Below are 22,085 nucleotides of genomic sequence, written 5' to 3'. Positions count from 1 at the left end.
GTACAATCCGAGCAGGGGGTGGAGAGGAGCGTGAAGGGCTGTTTGGGCTCATTACCATATGCGTACGCCCCGCGTTTCATGGGCGTTCCCATGAAACCGCTGTGCGTACGTTTGGTAATGCGGCCATGACGCACGCCTGGGGAGCGGACATATGGCATATCCGGATGCCAGCTGCCCGCCCAGTGGCGTAACCAGAATTTTTGCGCCCCCGCCGATATCGGCAGCGCCGCCCCCCTCCCCCTAGCCCTCCCACCCACCTTCCCAAGTGAAGTTAAAATCCCCTTACCCCTCCGCGGGCCGCCGCCGCATTCAGGGTCCCGCAGCCGGCTCCGTCTCCTCCTGCAGTTCTATAATGGCCATCACAAAATGGCTTCCCCCTAACAGCAGACAGTTTTTAAGGATGCTAGAGGAGGCCCACGCCTCCTCTAGCATCCCAAAAAACTGTCTGCTGTTAGGGGGCAGCCATTTTCTGATAGTTATTTTTCATTAGAAGTACTGCAGGAGGAGACGGAGCCAGGACAAGATCTGCGCTGCGGTCGGGACCCTGAATGCGGCGGCGCTGGCGGCGCCATGCGGAGGGGTAAGGGGGGTTGTTATATATAGTTGTAACTATAGCCCCGCAGATCGGCGCCCACAGCCCCTAAGCGCTTCCCAGCCACCGCGGGGGCTGCGGGGCTATAGTTACGCCACTGTGCCCGCCCATATCCCTGGTTTTTCACAGAGAAATGCCCGAGTGATCTGGAGCACTCGGTGTTGCCTGACCATTCGGTCCAGCATTCGATGGTCGGCGACCATGGAATGATGGGGGAGGTTCCCACACATGGAGGAGGTGTTCACATGAAAAATCCACTTACGGTACGTTCGGGCGGCGTCTTACCGCATTCGGACGGTGTGAGTGATTCGTACCCAAGGCGGGGCTAAGAACACTCGGTTCCAGTCTGGAAATACGCATCCATCCGAACCAACCAGAATAAGGCCCTATGTGTGGGGACACAGTGCCGATATTTATTTATTTTTATTCATTAACAGTTTCTTATATAGCGCACACAGATTCCGCAGCGCTTTACAGAGCATAGTTATAATCAAAAACACATAACAAATTACAGTACAAGACAGTTTAGGACAAGTACATGGTTAATATGGATGGTTGCACCAGGGGACAGGACACTGAAGCAATTATCAGGGTGGCAAAGGTTTATATATTCTAAGAAAGGCACATAAGGAGAGAGGGCCCTGCTCATGAGAGCTTACATTCTAAAGGGGAGGGTTAGATAGACTGGGGTGACACAGAAGGCAAAGAAGTGAGCATAAACAGAAGGTTAGGATGAGAGATTGACCGGTTTTATGCAGGAGGGTGGGAAGAGGTCAGCTTAGTCTTTAATATTTTAAGTCTAAAAAAGCGCTGAGTCCTCCAAGAGTAGACAGCAGAGAGACAGTTGGAGATATGAGTGAGGATAGAGGAAGAGAGATCAGGAGAGGAGCGGTAGATTTGAGTATTATCAGCATAGAGGTGATAGTGGAAGTTAAGTGAGCAAATAAGCTCACCCTGAGAGGACATGTAGAGACATACCCTCCAACATGACCCATTCCATTCGGTACACAATGCTCTGTTCCTGGACGTCCCTGGTAATGTATGATTGTCATCACCTGTGTTGAAACACCCTTCTCTTCAATTACCTAGTTCCACACAGGTGCTGGCAATCATACATTACCAGGGACGTCCAGGAACAGAGCATTGTGTACCGAATGGAATGGGTCATGTTGGAGGGTATGGTAGAGATAGAGAAGAAGAGGGCCAAAAATAAAATGTTGGGGGACACCTATTATCAATGGAAGAGCAGTAGAGGTGAAGTCATTAGAGGTACAGCTGTGCATTTTCAAAACAGACAGTGCATATGCAAGCAGAAAGAGTAATATTCAAAGTTTTAGCAGTTAAGAGTTGCACTTATGTTGATTGTAGTTTCCTTCAGTTGCTGTCCAGTTCAAGTCCAGGCTAAGTCTAGGCGACAGTATGCGATTGTATATTCCTACTTAGAATCTTCCTACTTTGAATTCTGACTAAATTTCTAAAGCCAGATTTCTATAGCCAGCCAAGGCTTAGTCAGCCTCCTATACTGCCATGGCTTAGTCAGCCTCCTATACTGACTAAGCCTATATGATGTGAGGGGACATGTGTGTGGGGACACAGTGCTAATATGATGTGTGTGGACACAGGTGTGATATGATGTGTGGGGACACAGTGCTAATATGATGTGTGGGGAGACAGTGCTAATATGATGTGTGGGGACACAGTGCTATTATGATGTGTGGGGACACAGTGCTAATATGATGTGTGGGGACACAGTGCTAATATGATGTATGGGGACACAGTGCTAATATGATGTGAGGACATAGGGCTTATAGGATGTGTGGGGAAACAGTGCTGATATGATGTGTGCGGACACAGTGCTGATATGATGTGTGGGGACTCAGTGCTAATAGGATGTGTGGGGAAACAGTGCTGATATGATGTGTGTGGACACAGTGCTGATATGATGTGTGCGGACACAGTGCTGATATGATGTGTGGGCACACAGTGTTTCTATGCTGTGTGGGGCACAATACTGATATTATGTGAGGGGACACAGTCATATTATGATGTGAGGAGCACAGTGCTGATATGATGTGTGGGGACACAGGGCTGATATGATGTGTGGGGACACAGGGCTGATATGATGTGTGGGGACACAGGGCTAATATGATGTGATGGGACACAGGGATAGTATGATGTGAGGGGCACAGTGCTGATATGATGTGTGTGGACAGGGCTAATTTAATATTGGGGGCATGGGGCTGCTGGAATCTAGAGGATGAACAAGATTGGTATAATGTTGGGGCACTGTGGATGAGGTTGGTATAATGTAAAGGGGGTACAGTGCTGCAATCGTTTGCGGGACCACTGTTATATATAATTTAATGATAGGAGTGTTCATAGCTTTGCATCACATGCTGATCTGTCATTAGACAATATCAGTCTTCAGCTTCACCCAAATTTACATGCAGGGATTAATCCATTATACACAGAGAATGCTCCTATAACAGGCACTACCATATTGTTATGTAACGAAGATATCATTATTTCTACTTATATATCAATCTTTTGCTTTAGATTTCTATTAGTAAAAAGTTACTACAAACTTTCAGTTCAAAACTGGTATAAACTACAAAGCGTCCAGATCCTGTTCAACCATTCTGTGCAAGCCACATTCAACAGCACAAGGATCCTTGCCCCAATCAGCTATTCCTACCACTGTCAGCATGTCAGCAGCCTGCAGAGGTACGACGCCCTGCTAGTCCCCAGCTCTGCCGATGACAGATCCAGACTGTGGGATGTCACCTTTTTGGATTTTCAGGTAATAAAAAAAGGTTAAGTTGCTGGATATAAAAGATATATTTTAACAAGAGCATAAAAGTAGATGAAAAGTAATAGGAGTAATAAAATAAATGCTTATAGTATTATGTACATTGAATATTGAAAGCCTGAGCACTTTTAGATTAATGGTGTCCCAAATGTCAGAACTTTCTGCCACACCATCAACTGCCAAGTGTTATATGCCTCTTATATTACAGTTGTATCCTCCAGGCAATGGCCCTTATTCTGATCGGTGCGGATATTCCCGCATTCTTACGGAGCGGTCCGTACGCCACGGTGTTTTGCCGCGTGCGGCCATCGTCCGTAGAAACGCCCACGTGTCCTCCGCATTCGGACGGACTCACTCTTTAAGAACAGGGCGTGTTTACGGACGACATACAAACCATGCGTGTGCGGGAGAAACACTCCGATTCTGCACGGTATTACAGAGTATTACAGAGTATGCTCGGGAATACCGCATCCGAACGGGAGCCAAGCGGTGCTACCGCACGTAAGCGGAGTATTTACGCCAAACAACCCACTATTATGTATCTTCTGCAATACATCACATGACCCACTTATTCAATTACCTATCCTCATAAAAAACTTCTTATTTGGAATTGGAATCAATTAGATGCCAATATATCCTTACAAGCATGCCTAACACATGCATTGCACACATTAACCCTTACAGCAATTGAAGCAGCAATGGTTTCAATTAAAGCACTGACAAGCGTCCTATTAGTGAGTAATGAGTAAAGGAGTCGATTCTATTGGGTTCAGGTGTTAATGCTTGTAGTCATTAGGCGGTACGTTCGCCTACCGCATGAACGAGTGGTGTCCGCAAAGCAATAGTACACTTGTGGACACCGCACATTTCTGCCCTTTTTGGTCGCGTGCATTCGGAGTGCTATCCGAATGTACGCCCCCCAACATAAGTGTACTCCCCCGTGTCCGCCCATGTTTCCGCCCCGTTTTGCCCACTTTGAAACTACGCCCATGTGTCATTCCGCATGACGCCCATAATACGCCCATATTTCCCGACTGATTGCGGTGCACAGTTTTGTACGGGATTTGCCCGAACAGGTACGGAGTCAATGCGTGGCACATGCGCGTTGCGTTCTCCACGCATGCGCAGACGCCGTAAAGACGCGATCCGAAAGTATGCGGTAAAGTACGCGTCAATCAGAATAAGGGCCAATGACATGACCAAAGAGGATTGTCATTCTGATGTCTCACTTTGGTTTTAGAACATATGCATACCTCCCAACTGTCCCATTTTCCACAGGAGCGTCCCGGCTTTTGAGGACGTTCCCCCCCTTCCGCCCGGGGCCAGCAGTGTCCCACGGCGGGGTGCAGTTGGGAGTCCCCGCTTCCACCCGCTTGTCAGTGGGGAATAGACGCTGTGAGCATGCGCACAGCATCTATTCCCCGCAGGCAGAGGGGCAGCAGTGACAAAACGGGGGCGTGGCCTCGCAGGATTTGACGACCATTAACCCTCAATGCGAGGCCACGCCCCCAAAATTTTGGGCGCGAAGGTCCCAATTTTGTGCGTGAAGCTCCCACTGAGTCGCCAATGACAGTTGGGAGGTATGCATATAGGTTAATTTTAAGATGCTTAGTTTCAATAGAGATGTTTTGTGGGAGTGGTCTTGGCAATGCAGGTGTGTCCGGACCGTTTGGGGCGCATGGCGGCTGCATGATGTCACATGCAGATGCTGCGACCCCAATACATGGCCTTACTAGCTGCACAACCAGGAGGCAGCCAGCAATATGCAAGTACTTTATTGTATACTGAAGCCCTCAGACGATAGCGATGTACCTGCAACATTTTGTGGGTCCAGGGGTTCATGGTGTCCTTGCGCTGTGCTGGGCAACCCCAAGCAGCCTGCCGCCATGAGCTGTACTTTGCGAGGACTCGCAATACTACAACCCAAGTTGAATTAGGCTCCATATGCAGTACAAGCGTATATGTTGGCCTGTATGCAGACTTTGATGTAGCTGTGTTTTGATTGTCTCATCATTATGTGTATAGACAGACCAGGGGAAGCTCGAGGTGGCCTATTCTAGACCAAGTTCCATGCACTTGATGTGGAGTTGAAAGGAGAAACAAATAAGTCGATAAAACCTGCAAGTTAAAACAGCTCTAGTTCTGCCGGTTTGAGTTGGTGTCAGCAAAACACAGTTTGGGGTTTATGTACTAAGATGGGAGTTCTATTTCTGATGGGATGTTGCTATGGGCAACCAATCAGATTCTATCTATTATCTTCTAGAAGGTGCTAATTAAATAAGTCGATTCTGATTGGTGGCCATAGCAGCCTCCCATCTGAGAAAGAACTGCCATCTTCATAAATAACCCCCCTTGGGTTGTAATCACTACAGGGACTGATCCTGCAGGGAAACGGGTGTGGTACGGGACTCCGACAGTCGGGATCCCGACAGTCATTATCCCGACGTCGGGATCCTGACTGCCGGAGTCAGACAGCATGGCGAGTGCAAAAAAGCCCCTTGCGGGCACCACCTATTCTATTCTCCCTCTATCGGGGTCGTGGACCCCCACGAGGGAAAATAGCGGGTGGCCGTCGGGCACCCGGCTGTCGGCGTTTTGACAGTCGGGATCCCGACGTCGGGAACCCGTCCGGCACCCCAGGGAAACAGACTATTCCTACATCCCTGGAGCGGGGAGTTTGACTTAATTTTTATATTTAAAGACATATTTCTTCATGTTGCATTCTTAGAACTACCCCACACCGTACTCTTATTCATCACTTTATTACTCACCCAGTTTCCCGGTTCTGCGGCTTCTCTTTTGGTTCTTAGAAGTATGCCAATGTTTTAAAATGAAACAGGAACAATACATTTTTTTTTTTAAACCCAACTTATTGGACGATGGGGAGTTACGGAGTAATGACATAGAGCCAGTTGTATCAAGCTTCAAAAAGTGATAAAGGGGTGAGTGATAAACAACCAGCCAATCAGCTCCTACCTGTCATTTTTCAAACCCAGCCTGTAATATGACAGGTAGGAGCTGATTGGCTGGTTGTTTATCACTCTCCACTTTATCACTGTTTGAAGCTTGATACATATGTCCCTAATGCTGGCCACACATCAGACCAACTTCTGACCAACTTTTTTAAAACCCTTCAAACCTCCAACCATCCAACTTGACAGTCCAACTAAAACAGTTCCCCACACATCTAACCAACTTTTCTTCCAACCAGAAAACTTTTTTTTTTTTTTTTTAGTCCAGCCAACTTCTGTCCAACTTCTGATGTCACGGAAGTGGGCAGGCATTGAATGTAACAATACACTACTTTAATAATAGTAGAGTTTTATATAGTGTGATAAAAAGTAGAAAAATTGTTTTAAAAATGTAAGAGGTATAGGATGATCTGACACTTATTTGCTAGATATCACTTTAACTTACTACTTCTGTTATTAATTTGTTATATTTTTATTATTTATTATGCTTATTTTGTACCCCTTATTCCAAAAGATGTTTCTCCAGAGTAGGCTGGTAATAGACGTTGCTGCGTTTGTAATTTCTGTAATGTTTCCTTTCAATTCTTTGATAATAAAATAGTGTTACTATGTTGCTGTTACAGTCACTTCTGTTATTCGGGCAGGGTTACTTCGATACTGTGTCAGTTCAGTCTGGGCTGTGTGCCAGTTGTTATATTCAGTTTGATAGTTCTCTTCTGATCGGCTTTAGTTAAGTATGCCTTATTTACCTTTTTGTTTTTATCCTTTTTAAATAATTTATTAAAAATTCAACACATGCATCTATTATGTCCGCGTTCTAGCCTATACGTTCCAATGCTGCATTAGTATTTATATGTTTAGCTGACCACTTGTCCTTGCTAGTATGTTAATGTCGGCTCCTGTGTGCCGCTCATGTGTTTAACAAACAGTCTATTATCAAAGATATGATCTTATATTTTTTGTATTCCTTATGTTTTATTTCTTGGGCTATAGTGGTTTTATCACAGTTTCTACGGGAATAATATCTCTGTTTATTTAGACTCCAGTAGCTACCTGTCACCGCATGTAGCTCAGAGACCCCCGCTTGTCTCTCCTTTATTTCAGCATAGAAAATTACAGCTGTTTTTTTTAATTACAGATAAGTGGTGCTATATTTTTATTTATGCATCCCTTATGTTTTAATCATTGGGGTTCACGTCACAATTCATATGGGATGATATTTCTTATCTATTTTAACGTTGGCGTCTTTTGTTCTCCCTATGTAGCTAACACACGCCGGCTTATCTCTCTATAGTCTCGGACAGGATAGAGAGAGCAGAGAAGTGCATAGGCAGGTGTGCTGACAGGGAGCATAGTTGGGGGGTGAGTGTACTGATCGTGGGGGTTAGGGGGGTCTGCAGCAGTGAGCTGACTCAGTACCTGGCAGGAGCAGAGACTGTGCAGGCTCTCCAGGACTCAGCTGGCAGCTACAGCACAGCGGCGGCGCCTGGACCTTGCTGCCGGCAATTGCAGGGGTGCTGGTCTATGTGGATGGGTACCGGAGACTGCGGTTTTGCCGGTAATGGGGAGGGGATATCTGTGATTGCCAGGGGAATGTGGCTTTGTGCTGCTTTTAGTGGTTAGGAAGGTGCAGGGGACGTGCTGCTGTCATCAACTCCCCCGCTCACCCGAGCTGCTGGCAGGGAAGAACATGTAGTAGGCGGACACTGCTGGTCAGTGTCCACCTACTTATCGGGCAGTTGGGAGACAGTTCGCCCACACATCAACACGATCAGCTGGGAAAAATCAAACAGGTTTGATTTTTCCCAGCTAGTTGGAACGACCATTTTTGGACGTTTATCAGCGTTTTTGGCCGTGTGGGAGCAAACGGCTGATAATTGTTTGCTCCCACACACTAGAAAGATTATCATTCCAACCAGCCAAAAGTTGGCTGGTTGGAACGATATCTTTCTGATGTGTGGCCAGCATAAGACTAAAACTAAGTTGAAAATTCCTGAGGACATTGGTTATGCGATATATGGCTACATTGGATTGCCACATCACTGGGTCACACCGTCGTTCAGGGGTGTACCCAGCTTCACTTGCTTGTTATTGCTTTGCTTTGATTTCAGAATCAGTCCCATAGTTACTATTGTGGTTTCACTAATTGAATATATAGGAAACACACATTAGAGTTGGTGTAGGGTTAAGGGTGGGATGTACTAAGGTAACATTTTTGTAAAACCCCCATTTTGGGGAGTTTTACCGCATTTTTAAATGTACTAAAACCCGGTCTCCCCATCTTCGCAGGAAGGGTATCGCCACCTTTGGGTGGCAATACCCTATAGAAGCCCTATTGCAACCCGCTGTCTCCGCCGACCCCTGTTGCAGATGGCTTATCTTCCTCCAGATCCTCCTGCTGCAGAGGGGAGGAGGAGGCGCCCAGGGATGTGATGGAGACCCCCCACACACCACATCACAGGTATCGCAGGGGCCTCCGTCACCGCACTGCTATAGTAGGCGCATATTTTAATACATATTCGCTAGCATCGCTGCAGTCGGGCGGCAAGGTCCGGCGATGTATTTTAATACATCCTGCCCTAAATGTCTCTCACCACGTGAATGTAAGGTGTCTCTCTTCAGATAATATTTTGACAGCTGTCATTTTTAGGTTTGAGTAAGCGTTGTTCTTATGAAAGCAGAACGCGTTGTCTGGTTCCCCCAGACAAGAGATGAAGTAATCCGTGCTCAGGAAAATGTCTGTTCCATCAGGTAAATGTATGTGTCATGTTACATATTTGTTGTTGCAGATACAAGGATTTAACATAGAAGACGGAGAGTTTGCGTTTGCCAAAGACTGTGCAACCTACTTTTCACCAGCCATTCTTATGGGTCTAGTAATGTCCCTCATTCTGCTAGTAGTCCTGGCCTATGCCCTCCACATGCTGATCCATCTGAAATCCATGGACGGACACTATCAGAGGAAATGTTCTGCCACCTACTTTCCTAAGACAAAAGACAATTACCTGGAGGATGAGAGGGAGCCCCTCCGAGGCAGCGGACTAGAGTTCTTTGAGCTAAGGCAGACGGAGTACTGTAGACTAAGCATTCAGCAGTGCGCATCTGTTTCTCGTTAGCTTCATAATTGACCATTGTTTCCCTTTGTGTATTTCTGTTATTTAGATTTCACATTAAACACAGTTTCCAAGAAATTACTCCCCAGATAAAGACATTGTAAAATAAACTCTTGTGCAACACACTTATACTCTGGAAACTGAAGATCCTTAAACACTCTTTTGAAACGACAGAATTTTTTGACACTGAAACATTTGTTGACCAAAACATGTGGTCAATATATTATATTCTGCAGCAGGAACAGTAGAAGTCCTTACGGCTGACACAAGAGTGCTGCTGGGAAATGTATTGCTAAAATAATATCAAATAAATCTATTGATTGATTGGATAAAAGAAATACCAAACAGTTTTTTTTTACAAAATGGAGCCGTGGGGGGGTGGTGGTGGTGGTGGTGGTGGTGGGGGGTGGGGGTGGTGGTGGGGGGTGGGGGTGGGGTTGCTCAACTCACACACACTAATGCACATACATAAATACACACTTACACTCAAGCACACTGTGAAACACACTCACACACTATACTCTCTGCAGCTGCAGAAGATCCAGCTCCCAGCGCTGAATGCAGAAGACAGAAGATGAATAATTACAGACTAATTGGAAGATGAATAATTACAGACTAATTAAATAAATAGGAAACTTCCAATTGGGGTGGGGGTGGGGTGATTGATGGTTGGTTCCAAGAGCAAGTACTACTGGGTTTTTCAAACTTCCTGCCAGCAATTGAAACTGCCCCTTACATGTGTTCAGGCCCCATACACAGGTCCTACTTGTCTGTGGGACAAGTCAGACCTGTTTTCCCTTGAGCTCCCTGGGACTTGATGTTCCATTTTTTATTTATCGCATGTAAAAGAACTCCCGGGGAGCTGCAGTGGGAATTCAGGGTAAGGGTCATAGGAGCGACACTATGGCCCTCATTCCGATTGACCTGCAAAGCAGCAAAATTCGCAGCTTTGTGGGTCATCTAAATGCTGCCTGCAGGACTGTCTGCCTCCCCCTGCACGTCGGTTTCCCCGCACGCATCCATTCAAGCCTTGCACGCAGGGGCGAAATCATTCAATGGTCGCTGACCAACAACTGATTTTGAAAGCGCTCGCAGATCTAAGTCAGCCTCTGCTGACCTGAGATCTGTGGCGCCCATGTACATCCGCTGACGTCATCTGCACGCCCCACACACCCACGTCATGGCTGCATTAGCATGGGAACGCCCAGTGTTTTTATGGGGACGTCCATGAAATGCTGGGTGTTCCCCCTCACCGCCACCCCACACCGCCCGCCCGCACTGCTGTGATAGACAGCCGGGGCAATAATGGGTTTAGGAGCAGTGATAGGTGAGGACAATACGTTTGATGGCCTATCTTGCTTTTTGATTGTATTTTCAATAGCTACGTTTAGGAGTTGCTGTTCTTTTTAAGTTAAGGTTTGGTTGTGGTGGCGGTGCAGGTTTTGAGGAACCTGGCAGTTGGCCGGTTCAGAATGGTTATATGTTTTGCTTATATTTAAAATATTGGTTGAAGGACAGTTTAGTCATATAAGCGGCTAGGCATGTATATCAGCTCACGAAGGTGGGCATCACCGGTCCAGGTGGGTCCACGCACCACTTTTTGATTGACTGTCGTAATTATATGAATAGGGCAGTTGGCCCAATTATTATTCCCGTAGGCGGCAGAGTAATCAGCTTTGCCATTTGTGCCGTGGTCAGGGATAGTGGCAGATGGTCGATCCCTGACCATTGACGGGTAGTTGGCCCAATTATTGGGGTGGAGTAATCAGCTCTGCCATTACCGATTGGGTCATGGTCAGGGATAGTGGCAGATGGTCGATCCCTGACCATTGTGGGGCAGTTGGCCCATTAGTAGATTGAATTTAATGTTGGTGTTATTTTCTCGTTTGAAAAGGATAGTGGCAGAAGGCCGATCCTTAATTTTAGGGTGGCCAAGGATAGTGGCAGATGGTCAATCCTTGGCCATCAGGGCAGTTGGCCCCCCTTTTTCTTATTTGAATTATATAATCTTTTGCATAAATTTTTGTCCATATTTTAACCATTCTTCTCACCGCCACCTTAGTTTAGAGGAAGGGACCTTTTATTAAGAGTTAGTTATAAATAGGCCTTCCTCTTCAAATAAATAAAAAGCCGACCCCTTTCATGCCAAATGCAGTTGTCCGAGTCTTTATTTTTAGATAAGTGGGTATGAATGACGCGTGCATGCATCTGACTGTGTAACGCTTAAGATTGCAGAGGATAACTAGTTTATCTGAAGCAACATAAGCTTACCAGCATGGGCATGTAACAAGGAATCATATACACTGGCATGTGGGGGTTGAGCTTTTAAGGGGAGGAACGTTGTGTGAAGGGAGTACTGATTTGATTGGTTGATGGAATATCAGGGGAGTGGCTCTACATCTGATATATGCCTATGATCTAGAAGGTTCCATCTCTTTTCAGTCAGATTCGTTGCCCACCCTCCCGCCCTAAGTGGTTGGGTTTTTTACATTGGAATCATTGTGTCGGCTTTATTGGTGGCCGGTTCAGAATGGTTATATGTTTTGCTTATATTTAAAATATTGGTTGAAGGACAGTTTAGTCATATAAGTGGCTAGGCATGTATATCAGCTCACGAAGGTGGGCATCACCGGTCCAGGTGGGTCCACGCACCACTTTATGATTGACTGTCGTAATTATATGAATAGGGCAGTTGGCCCAATTATTATTCCCGTAGGCGGCAGAGTAATCAGCTTTGCCATTTGTGCCGTGGTCAGGGATAGTGGCAGATGGTCGATCCCTGACCATTGACGGGTAGTTGGCCCAATTATTGGGGTGGAGTAATCAGCTCTGCCATTACCGATTGGGTCATGGTCAGGGATAGTGGCAGATGGTCGATCCCTGACCATTGTGGGGCAGTTGGCCCATTAGTAGATTGAATTTAATGTTGGTGTTATTTTCTCGTTTGAAAAGGATAGTGGCAGAAGGCCGATCCTTAATTTTAGGGTGGCCAAGGATAGTGGCAGATTATCAATCCTTGGCCATCAGGGCAGTTGGCCCCCCTTTTTCTTATTTGAATTATATAATCTTTTGCATAAATTTTTGTCCATATTTTAACCATTCTTCTCACCGCCACCTTAGTTTAGAGGAAGGGACCTTTTATTAAGAGTTAGTTATAAATAGGCCTTCCTCTTCAAATAAATAAAAAGCCGACCCCTTTCATGCCAAATGCAGTTGTCCGAGTCTTTATTTTTAGATAAGTGGGTATGAATGACGCGTGCATGCATCTGACTGTGTAACGCTTATGATTTTGCCATCTCTGCACTATTGTTTGGTGTCAGAAAACATTCAGACGTAACTAATAAACGATTCGCGCACTTATCATATTTGTATGGGTTGTGTACAGGTGCGTCGTTCATTGCATCTTCCCATTGGTTGTTTTGCATGTCCAATGGAATGATACTATGGATGCTGTGTTGTTACATGAAGCATCCGTGGTATCATTCCGTTGCCGTGTCACTGGTTTGCACCGCCATTCAGGTCGGTACCCAGCTTTATGTCCATATTATTGTACATCGGGAGTCCTCCTATTGTCTTAAATATGAGATTGCATAAATAGGGCCCGGTTTGTTTCAGTGGCGCTACATTTTCCACTGCACGTTGGTGGTGGTTGCTTATACATATCCCTACGATGGTACCGAGTGGTGCAGGTTGGGATATCGGAGTGTACTGTAGTTTGCTTAATGCTAAGGTTGTCAGATCATGCAATTTCTACTGCTAAAATGTGCACAGTGCTGTAATATATGAACTGCTTGCTTAGCCTAGGATTGTGTTAGAGGATCATGTACAATCTGTCATTACAGAGATGACGAATAGTTGTCGGAATAATCAAAATACAGTAATCCAGGAGGAGGACCAATGAGCACACAGCACTATGGATGGTGGTGGTTTTATGGCAGTGGTATGGGGTGGGTATAACAGGGTCCAGACTTGGGGGTGGACATGTAGCTACCTCACCACTTGCAATGCGGTAGTTCCACCACTACCTGCACCCAGAGTCTTCTCATATATAATACTGCTGCCAAATATAGCAACCAGATCTAAAACAAGAAAGGTAGAAGAAAGCGCTTCATGGTGCATTAAAAGAGCATTTATTAAAGGATCCACAAAACACTTGATCCACAGTAAAAGCAATTGCTCGTACCACATTGATAATCTCTGTGGACTGGCTACCACACAGCATAAACAAATACCAAAGGCAAATCTGCTCACGGTTCCAGGGCAGGCATGAGGAAGCCTTCAGGACACTGTTGCTGACAGACGCTGGATCGCGCTGCGAGATGCAGGAGGACGCGGAGACACCAAAGCCGGCTGGGGGAGGTGAGAGACGAAGGACAGGCAGAGAGTCACAAGCCATGCCCTTGGGCTATATATGTTAGATGTTGTTTGTTTTTTAGTTATATGTGTTTTTGCTTTATTTTTATATTATATGTTATTTCTTTATTGAATAGTGATGTTGAGACTGTGATGTCATCTGAAGGCGCCGCCCGGCTGGGTTATTGCAATTTAAACTGCTGTTGGGATGTGATCTATAGCCTGATGATAATACCTGTATTGAAACTTTGCTGGGATTTTACTGCAAATAAAAACTTTTGAAAAGTGGCACGTCGTTTGGGGTGTATTAGCAGGTGTGCAGTGGCGTAACTATTAATTTTCCGCCCCCCTGCCGCAAATTCGGGCAGCGCCCCCCTTTTTGGGTTAACAAACCCCCCTCCAAGCCCTAGGATTAACAGCCCCCTCCCCGTGAAGCCGGTACCTCCTGTCCTGCGCTTCTGTCAGGTCCCGGCTCTCCCACGCAGGCAATAGATGACAATAGAGTCACAAGCCATGCCCTTGGGCTATATATGTTAGATGTTGTTTGTTTTTTAGTTATATGTGTTTTTGCTTTATTTTTATATTATATGTTATTTCTTTATTGAATAGTGATGTTGAGACTGTGATGTCATCTGAAGGCGCCGCCCGGCTGGGTTATTGCAATTTAAACTGCTGTTGGGATGTGATCTATAGCCTGATGATAATACCTGTATTGAAACTTTGCTGGGATTTTACTGCAAATAAAAACTTTTGAAAAGTGGCACGTCGTTTGGGGTGTATTAGCAGGTGTGCAGTGGCGTAACTATTAATTTTCCGCCCCCCTGCCGCAAATTCGGGCAGAGCCCCCCTTTTTGGGTTAACAAACCCCCCTCCAAGCCCTAGGATTAACAGCCCCCTCCTCGTGAAGCCGGTTCCTCCTGTCCTGCGCTTCTGTCAGGTCCCGGCTCTTCCACGCGGGCAATAGATGACATAGATGACAAATTTTATGGTGCAATTAAGGGGCCATTTGATTCTAAAATTTTTGCCCGTGTATGGGTGTGCAAATTCAGTTCAGTGTCATATAGCTGCACGTAGTGCAGCCAAGGCACCGATAGCAACCCACTCTAGTTGGCCTAGCATATAAAAAGTGACTCACAGAAAAAGGCTGACTCCATAATGCAGACAGTTTTTGAGGATGCTAGAGTAGGCGGCGGCCTCCTCTAGCAACCTTAAAAACGGTCTGCTGTATGGGGCAGCCATTTTCTGTGAATCCAGGCCGCTTTACTATCTGGCACAAGCGAACAGCCAGTGGCCAGGCATTTCGCCAAAACTAAACACAACATGGCAACGCTAAAATATAAAATTGTGGACCATGTGCTTGCACACGTATGGGGTGGCAATCTCTCCAAAAAACTCTTCCAACTTCATTCCCAATGGATATTTAAATTGGATACGCTACATCCCAGAGGCCTCAATGACACTCTAGGGGTGACATTCTATGGGATGAGAGTTTTTCGCATGTCAGTTTTTCGCCCATTATCACACTTTTTTCAAATCGCATTTTTGCCTTGGATTCCCATATTTAATGTGGTGCGTGTTCCGGCAAGAAAAGTGCAATTGAGTGCGATAATGGGCGAATTTTCGGCATGAAAATGTGCAATTTTTAGGCATGAAAATGTGCGAATTTGAGCTTATGTGCGATTTGGGGTTTGTATAAAAAAAAAAAAAAATTGCGTGGGGTCCCCCCTCCTGAGCATAACCAGCCCCGGGCTCATTGAGCCAGACCTGGTTCCAAAAATACGGGGGACAAAAAGCGTAGGGGTCCCCCTTATTTCTGAAACCAGCCCCGGACTCTTGGACCGGTCCTGGTTCCAAAAATACGGGGGACAAAAAATCTGGGGGTCCCCCGTATTTTGAAACCAGCACTGGGCTCCAACAGCCCGCAGTGTCATGCCACAGCCGGGGGACACTTTTTACATAAGGTCCCCCAGCCGTACCATGAGCACCGTGGCTGGTCAGCCTTGGACTGGGTATCTGGAGGAGTGGGGACCCCCCCAATAAAGGGGTCCCCGCCCCCCAGGCTTCACCCGTCCAGGGCTGAAGCCCGGGGCTGTCACCGGCGTCCCTGGCCAGTGGACGCCGGCCTGATGGGGTTAAATCTTTCAATCCTAACATTGCTTTATACAGGAGAACTACAAGTACCAGCAGACCTCCCCCGCAGGCTGGGACTTGGAGAACCACAAGTCCCAGCATGCGGGGCATTAATGTAGTCCACCTGTAAAAAGAATGTTAAAAGAAAACACACACACAGAAAAGTAAAACTTTATTACATACACACACACCTCACTTTTACAACAATATACTCACCGATCCAGGATCCAGCGCTGATCTCCCTTCTGTAGCAGAGCCGACTACCCCCGCACTGACAGCGGGGACAAACGGCTTTCTCCGATGCAGCTAACAGCTTCTGTCGCGTTGTCCCAGCGCAACAGAGGCTGAGAGCGTCTTCGGCTTATGCGTCTCCATGGAGACGCATCGCCCAATCACGCTCTCAGCCTGTGTCGCGCTGGGACAATGCGACAGAAGCTCTTAGCTGCATCGGAGACAGCCGGTTGTCCCCGCTGTCAGTGCAGGGATAGCCGGCTCTGCTGCAGAAGGGAGACCAGCGCTGGATCCTGGATCGGTGAGTATATTGTTGTAAAAGTGAGGTGTGTGTGTATGTAATAAAGTTTTACTTTTCTGTGTGTGTGTTTTCTTTTAACATTCTTTTTACAGGTGGACTAGCGGGCCCATTAATGCCCCACATGCTGGGACTTGTGGTTCTCCAAGTCCCAGCCTGCGGTGGAGGTCTACTGGTACTTGTAGTTCTCCTGTATAAAGCAATCAGGGGCGTAACTAACTATTCAGCGCCCCCCCGCTGCACGTTTATTCGGCGCCCCCCACCTAACCTGACCCCCCTTCTTACCTGCGGTCTGCTTCGTCTCGCCCGGCTCTCTGTCGGGACCTTCCTGACGTCACGGTCCCGGCCGGCTCCTGCTGCTACAATGAAAACGGACTCTTAGAAAATGGCTGCCCCCATACTGCAGACAGAAAACTGTCTGCAGTATGGGGGCAGCCATTTTCTAATTGTCAGTTTTCATTGCAGCAGGAGCCGGCCGGGACCGTGACGTCAGGAAGGTCCCGACAGAGAGCCGGGCGAGACGCAGACCGCGGGTAACTATAGCCCCGCAGCCCCCCCGGCGACGCCCCCAATTTCTCTGCGCCCCCCCGCCACCGCGGGGGCTGCGGAGCTATAGTTACGCCACTGAAAGCAATGTTAGAATTAAAAGATTTAACCCCATCAGGCTGGCGTTCACTGGCCAGGGACGCCGGTGACAGCCCCGGGCTTCAGCCTTGGACGGGTGAAGCCTGGGGGGGACGGGCCCCTTTATTGGGGGGGGTCCCCACTCCTCCAGGTACCCCGTCCAAGGCTGACCAGCCACGGTGCTCATGGTACGGCCGGGGGACCTTATGTAAGAAGTGTCCCCCGGCTGTGGAATGAAACTGCGGGCTGTTGGAGCCCGGTGCTGGTTTCAAAATACGGGGGACCCCCAGATTTTTTGCCCCCGTATTTTTGGAACCAGGTCCGGCTCAATGAGCCCGGGGCTGGTTATGCTCAGGAGGGGGGACCCCACGCAATTAAAAAAAAAACTCAAAAACACACATTTTTTACCACAGAACCATGCACAGATCTCAATGATCTGGGCAGGGTTCTGGCCAACTCACATATCAGAACCTGGTCTGATTTTGTGGCGAATTTAAGACACATTTCCCAAATTCGCATCTCATTAAATATGCGATTTGTATACTTTTCAACGGGAAAACATCTGGATGCGAGTTCCGGCGCGAGTTAAAATCGCACTTTGTAAAAGTGCGATTTTGCGGCAAAATCTGCAATTTTTGCAGTTTTTCGCATCTCATTAAATATGCGAAAACGGGATTTCGGCTGTTTTTTTGTGAAAATTTCGCCAAATTACACAAATCTCATCCCATAGAATGTCACCCTAGGTCTCCATAGTTTTCCATAACAGTTCTATCAGTTGACAGTTCACCATATGCTCTTACGTGCCTCACTAGTTTGTTAGTCTGGCACCCTGCGAGTTTGCCAGTCAGCCACCTGGCAGGCTGGTTGTCTGCCACACATGAGATAGATGGCCTATTCCTCCTGGGGCGTGTTGTTAACAGCCCGGCATTTCAGAGCTCCATAGCAACAAGCTCTGCATGCAAATGAAACTTAGCACTTCGTATGCTCTCCATTCAAGTACAGCCTATAGAGCATGATAATACAGATTGCTGCACATTGCTGACATTGTACCATCAATGCCATATAATGTTTTCACAGTCCTAGGGCTGTCTGTCAATTCTTGTTATTCATAGGCACACAGTTGGGAGTGCTAGAGTCTCCCCGATACCGTGGTGCCACATCATCGTCCACTTTTGTGGTTTATTAGTCGCTCAGATACAATTAGCATGTGTATTTTTTTTATTGACAGTACTGTCTGAACACAGCTGTCATATACAAGGTCCTCGTTGGAGGAAGGATGCCTGGTTGTTTGCAGGGCCGACGCCACCACTAGGCAGGTCTAGGCATTTGCCTAGGGCGCCGTCCACTGGAGGGCGGTAGTGAGCTGGAGAGCTCTACCACCGCAGGAGCAGGAGAGCCGGAGGAAGGAGCAGGTGTTCGGTGAGTGAACACCCCCTTCCCCCCCAGCAGAACGGCGGCCGTATCACAAGCACCCATCCACCCACCCCCCTCGGCGGCCGGGAAGACGCACCACACACACACAGACACACACACACCCTTCTGCTGGCGGCCGGGCTGAGACATTGCAAAACACACACACACACACCCCCGGCGGCCGGGCAGAGACAGCGCGCACCCCCCCCAGCAGTTGAGTGCCGGGGCCTCGCACCGGCCCTGGTTGTTTGACAACTTGTATGCTGCCTATGTCCTGATGACGGTCTCGCTTAGGGACCGAAACGTCACGTCGACTATGTGTATGACTTTCCATCAAAACACCTGAAAAAACTTGACCTTGGTGAGTGCCCATTTCTACCTATTGTATACTTTTGGATGGTATTCATCTTATGGAGCACACAGCCCAGGGGCATTGAGGACAGCCCCAGGCTACAGCAGGCTTCAGCATGGGCAGTTAAGTTCTAGAGGGGGGGGGCCTTCTTTGGGGGGTCCCCACTTCCCCAGGACCCCTGCCCATGCTGACCGGTCAGGGGGTTAATGCGTTGGCGGGGGGGGGGGGGGCTTGTATAAAAAGTCTCCCCCCTGCTGTGGTATTACCTTGCTGGCTGGTTGGGCCTGGTGCTGGTTCTAGTCATTTTGTTCCCGGTATATTTGGAACCAGGAACGGCCTTTGGGCCTGGTGCTGGTTGTAAAAAATAAGGGAACCCCTACTAAAATGTATCTCTGATCTTTTACAAAAAGGACCAGCACTGTGAGCCTGGGGCTGGTTACAGCGGTGGGGGGGACCCCCCGCGCCATTTTTAAAAATAATAAAAAAAAATATTTTAAAATACAAATTCCTATTTTAAATTATGAATTTTTATTTAAAAATACGAATTTGTATTTAAAAATACGAATTCGTATCGGCTACAATACCAATGGATATGCCATCGGAAAATATGAATCAGTCAAATGCGACTGATTAGTCGATTTTCCTCCGGAATACGAATTTGCATATGGCTAAAACAGCTGTATGCAGTCGTATCCATTCGTATTAAAAATACGAATATGATTTTTCGTATTCATATTCTTTGTAAATTTCCCCCTTGGTCTTTTTTTTGACAGCAGGTAACCAGCATAAAGGGTGTGCTACCTAGGTAGCGATGGCAGATGCTGCCAGAGGTGCTTTGTCAATAGCAGCCACTTGGTAATGGGGTTTTTAGTCCCACAGAAAGAACATAAATAAGCAAAAAAAGTGGCACTTAGTCGATGAAAAAAAGACCAATAGATTTATTGGTGGGAATCGATCCCATGACCTCAGTGCTGTGAGGCAGTAATGCTAACCGTTACACCATCCGTACTGCCGTACTGTAGTAGACAGTCCCAGACCATGGATTTGCAGAGGGGGAATTTTTGGAATAATGGTCTTAAAACTATTGCTCTAAAGGATGCGTGACAATGCAGAAGACAGTTATTGCATTTATTGTGCCCAAAATGGATTCATAGTTACCCAGCGCCGCTAGAGGATTTCAGTTCCATATGGATAGCATTGCAGCACCTGTCCTCCGAATAATACAGCGATAAATCTGGCAGATATATTTGTAATCCACGGGTGGGTGATAAAGCAGTGATGATTCCTCCAAACCACTTTGTAAGTGGGAGACCAAAGTCAGCAACAATTTGGGGAGCCAATTTAGGGAACAGCCGTTGAGATAGTCCCAAATTACTTGCAACGGTCATATATAGCGTAAGGGTCTGGTCCTGAGGGCTTCTGATGCGCTTCTCTATTTAGGGGTACAGCTTTGTCGAAGGGAAACTGCAAAACGCGTCAATCGAATCGCCAACTGCCAGCCGCCTTCAGGAGCCGTAAGGGGGCGCATGTGCATGAGACGCTGGCTTCCTGTTCCAATGGAGCCCTCTGCCGCCCTCGCTGAAAGGCGCTCCATCTGTACATTGTTTATTAGATTCATTTTTTGATTAGTCTCATTGTGGTCTCATGCACCCTGTTTCAACTTATTTTCATACAGTAGCTTATGTTAACTATTTTCCTAGATGCTTGGCAACAGGTGTGTTGGTAATTACTTCACCTTTAAAAGAATAGTCTGCTGTGAGCATATAGCATGCCTGAAATCAAACTTTAATGTGATAGCTATGTTTATTGTAGTTATTTTAAGCACTAGTGTTAGGTTCTGCAGAAAAGTGGGGTCCCGTGAAGAAGGCTGGAGGCTTAAATGCATTAATCAATACATGAACTAAGGCCCTTATTCTGGTTCACTTGCAAATACAAATTCCTTCTCAAATGGACAAAACCATGTGCACTGCAGGTGGGGCAGATGTAACATGTGCAGAAAGAATTAGATTTGGGTGGGATTTTACTTCAAAGTGAGATCTATAGTGCAGTGTAAAAATAAAGCAGTCAGTATTTTCCCTGCACAGAAACAAAATAACTCACCCAAATTCTCTATACACAAGCTACATCTACCCCACCTGCAGTGCACATGGTTTTGTCCATTTGAGAAGGGATTTAACTTTAAGAGTGAACCAGAATAAGAGCCTACATCTCCACTGTTTATTCATATTAGTTCGTTTAGTGAGTGCAGAGCCCCTGCAAAATATATATGTGTGTGTGTGTACGTACATTGCAAGGAGTGTAACTTCCCTTACTTCATAGGAAATTTCAGTTTCCCATAGGAGTGAAGTCTTCCTGTCCAAGAGAAACTGAAATCTCCTTTCTATCAACTCTCGTACTTTCTTCAGTCCCCACCATGTATTTAGTAATGTCCCCCAAAATATATAGCAATATGGCAATATTCGGAGACTTAATAAAGTGCTGTTTATTCCAATGTTTATTTCAACATTTCAGGAATATTTTCCTGCTGATTGTTCCATTATTTAGATACTAATTACCAGCAGGGGAAAATGGTGAAACAACATAAAGGTGCGTACACACGGGGCAATATGATTGCTGGCAATATATTGCTCAGCAATCATATTGCTCAGTGTCCCATTTTCATCAGCGACCAGAGATGGTCGCTGATGAAAATGACACACTGCTGGGAGAAGCGGCAGGGGAAGTCGCTGCTCCTCCGACCAGCAACCATTAGGGGGCAATATGGTCCATATATTGCCAGGGATAAGTGTACCCTGTGCACACAGCTTTACAGTAATGTCAGTGCTGGCGGCTGTGTGTGTACCAACACTATATATACTCCCCAAAGTGGAGAGGAACTGTGTTTGCCCTTTATTAAATAATAAAATATAATATACATGTGGTAGGGAATATAGAGTGTAAGCTCCACTGGGGCAGGGACTGATGTGAATGTTCAACTATTGTCTATTACTCTGTAAAGTGCTGCAGATAATGTGTGTGCTATATAAGAAACTGGTGATAAATAATAATAAATACAATGCAATAAAGCCATTAGTGTTGTCTTTTCTGTCAGTTCTCCTTAAAACCACAAGATGGCAGTAGCACTTAAGAATTAGCCTGGGCTTTCACTTTTGTTAAATCAAGTGTACATTGTGAAGTATTCCAATCTCACTCATTGTA

General features: G+C 46.5%; 1 protein-coding gene across 1 annotated transcript in view; it reads left to right on the top strand.

Annotated features, from left to right (window-relative positions):
- The window catches only part of LOC146018036 (V-type proton ATPase subunit S1-like protein), a 55,155-nt gene extending 45,319 nt beyond the window's left edge, over positions 1–9,836 (top strand). Inside the window, exons 6-7 of the mRNA XM_083151844.1 lie at positions 3,149–3,392; positions 9,163–9,836. Of these exons, the coding sequence (XP_083007970.1) occupies positions 3,149–3,392; positions 9,163–9,489 (571 nt within the window). The 3' untranslated portion in view covers positions 9,490–9,836. The remainder of the gene's footprint in view (positions 1–3,148; positions 3,393–9,162) is intronic.
- The last annotated feature ends 12,249 nt before the right edge of the window (positions 9,837–22,085 follow it).

Source organism: Crinia signifera, chromosome 1 (assembly GCF_055691185.1).
Source record: "Crinia signifera chromosome 1, ASM5569118v1, whole genome shotgun sequence".
In the NCBI taxonomy this organism is placed as follows: Eukaryota; Metazoa; Chordata; class Amphibia; order Anura; family Myobatrachidae; genus Crinia; species Crinia signifera.
This window is presented reverse-complemented; position numbering and strand designations above follow the sequence as displayed.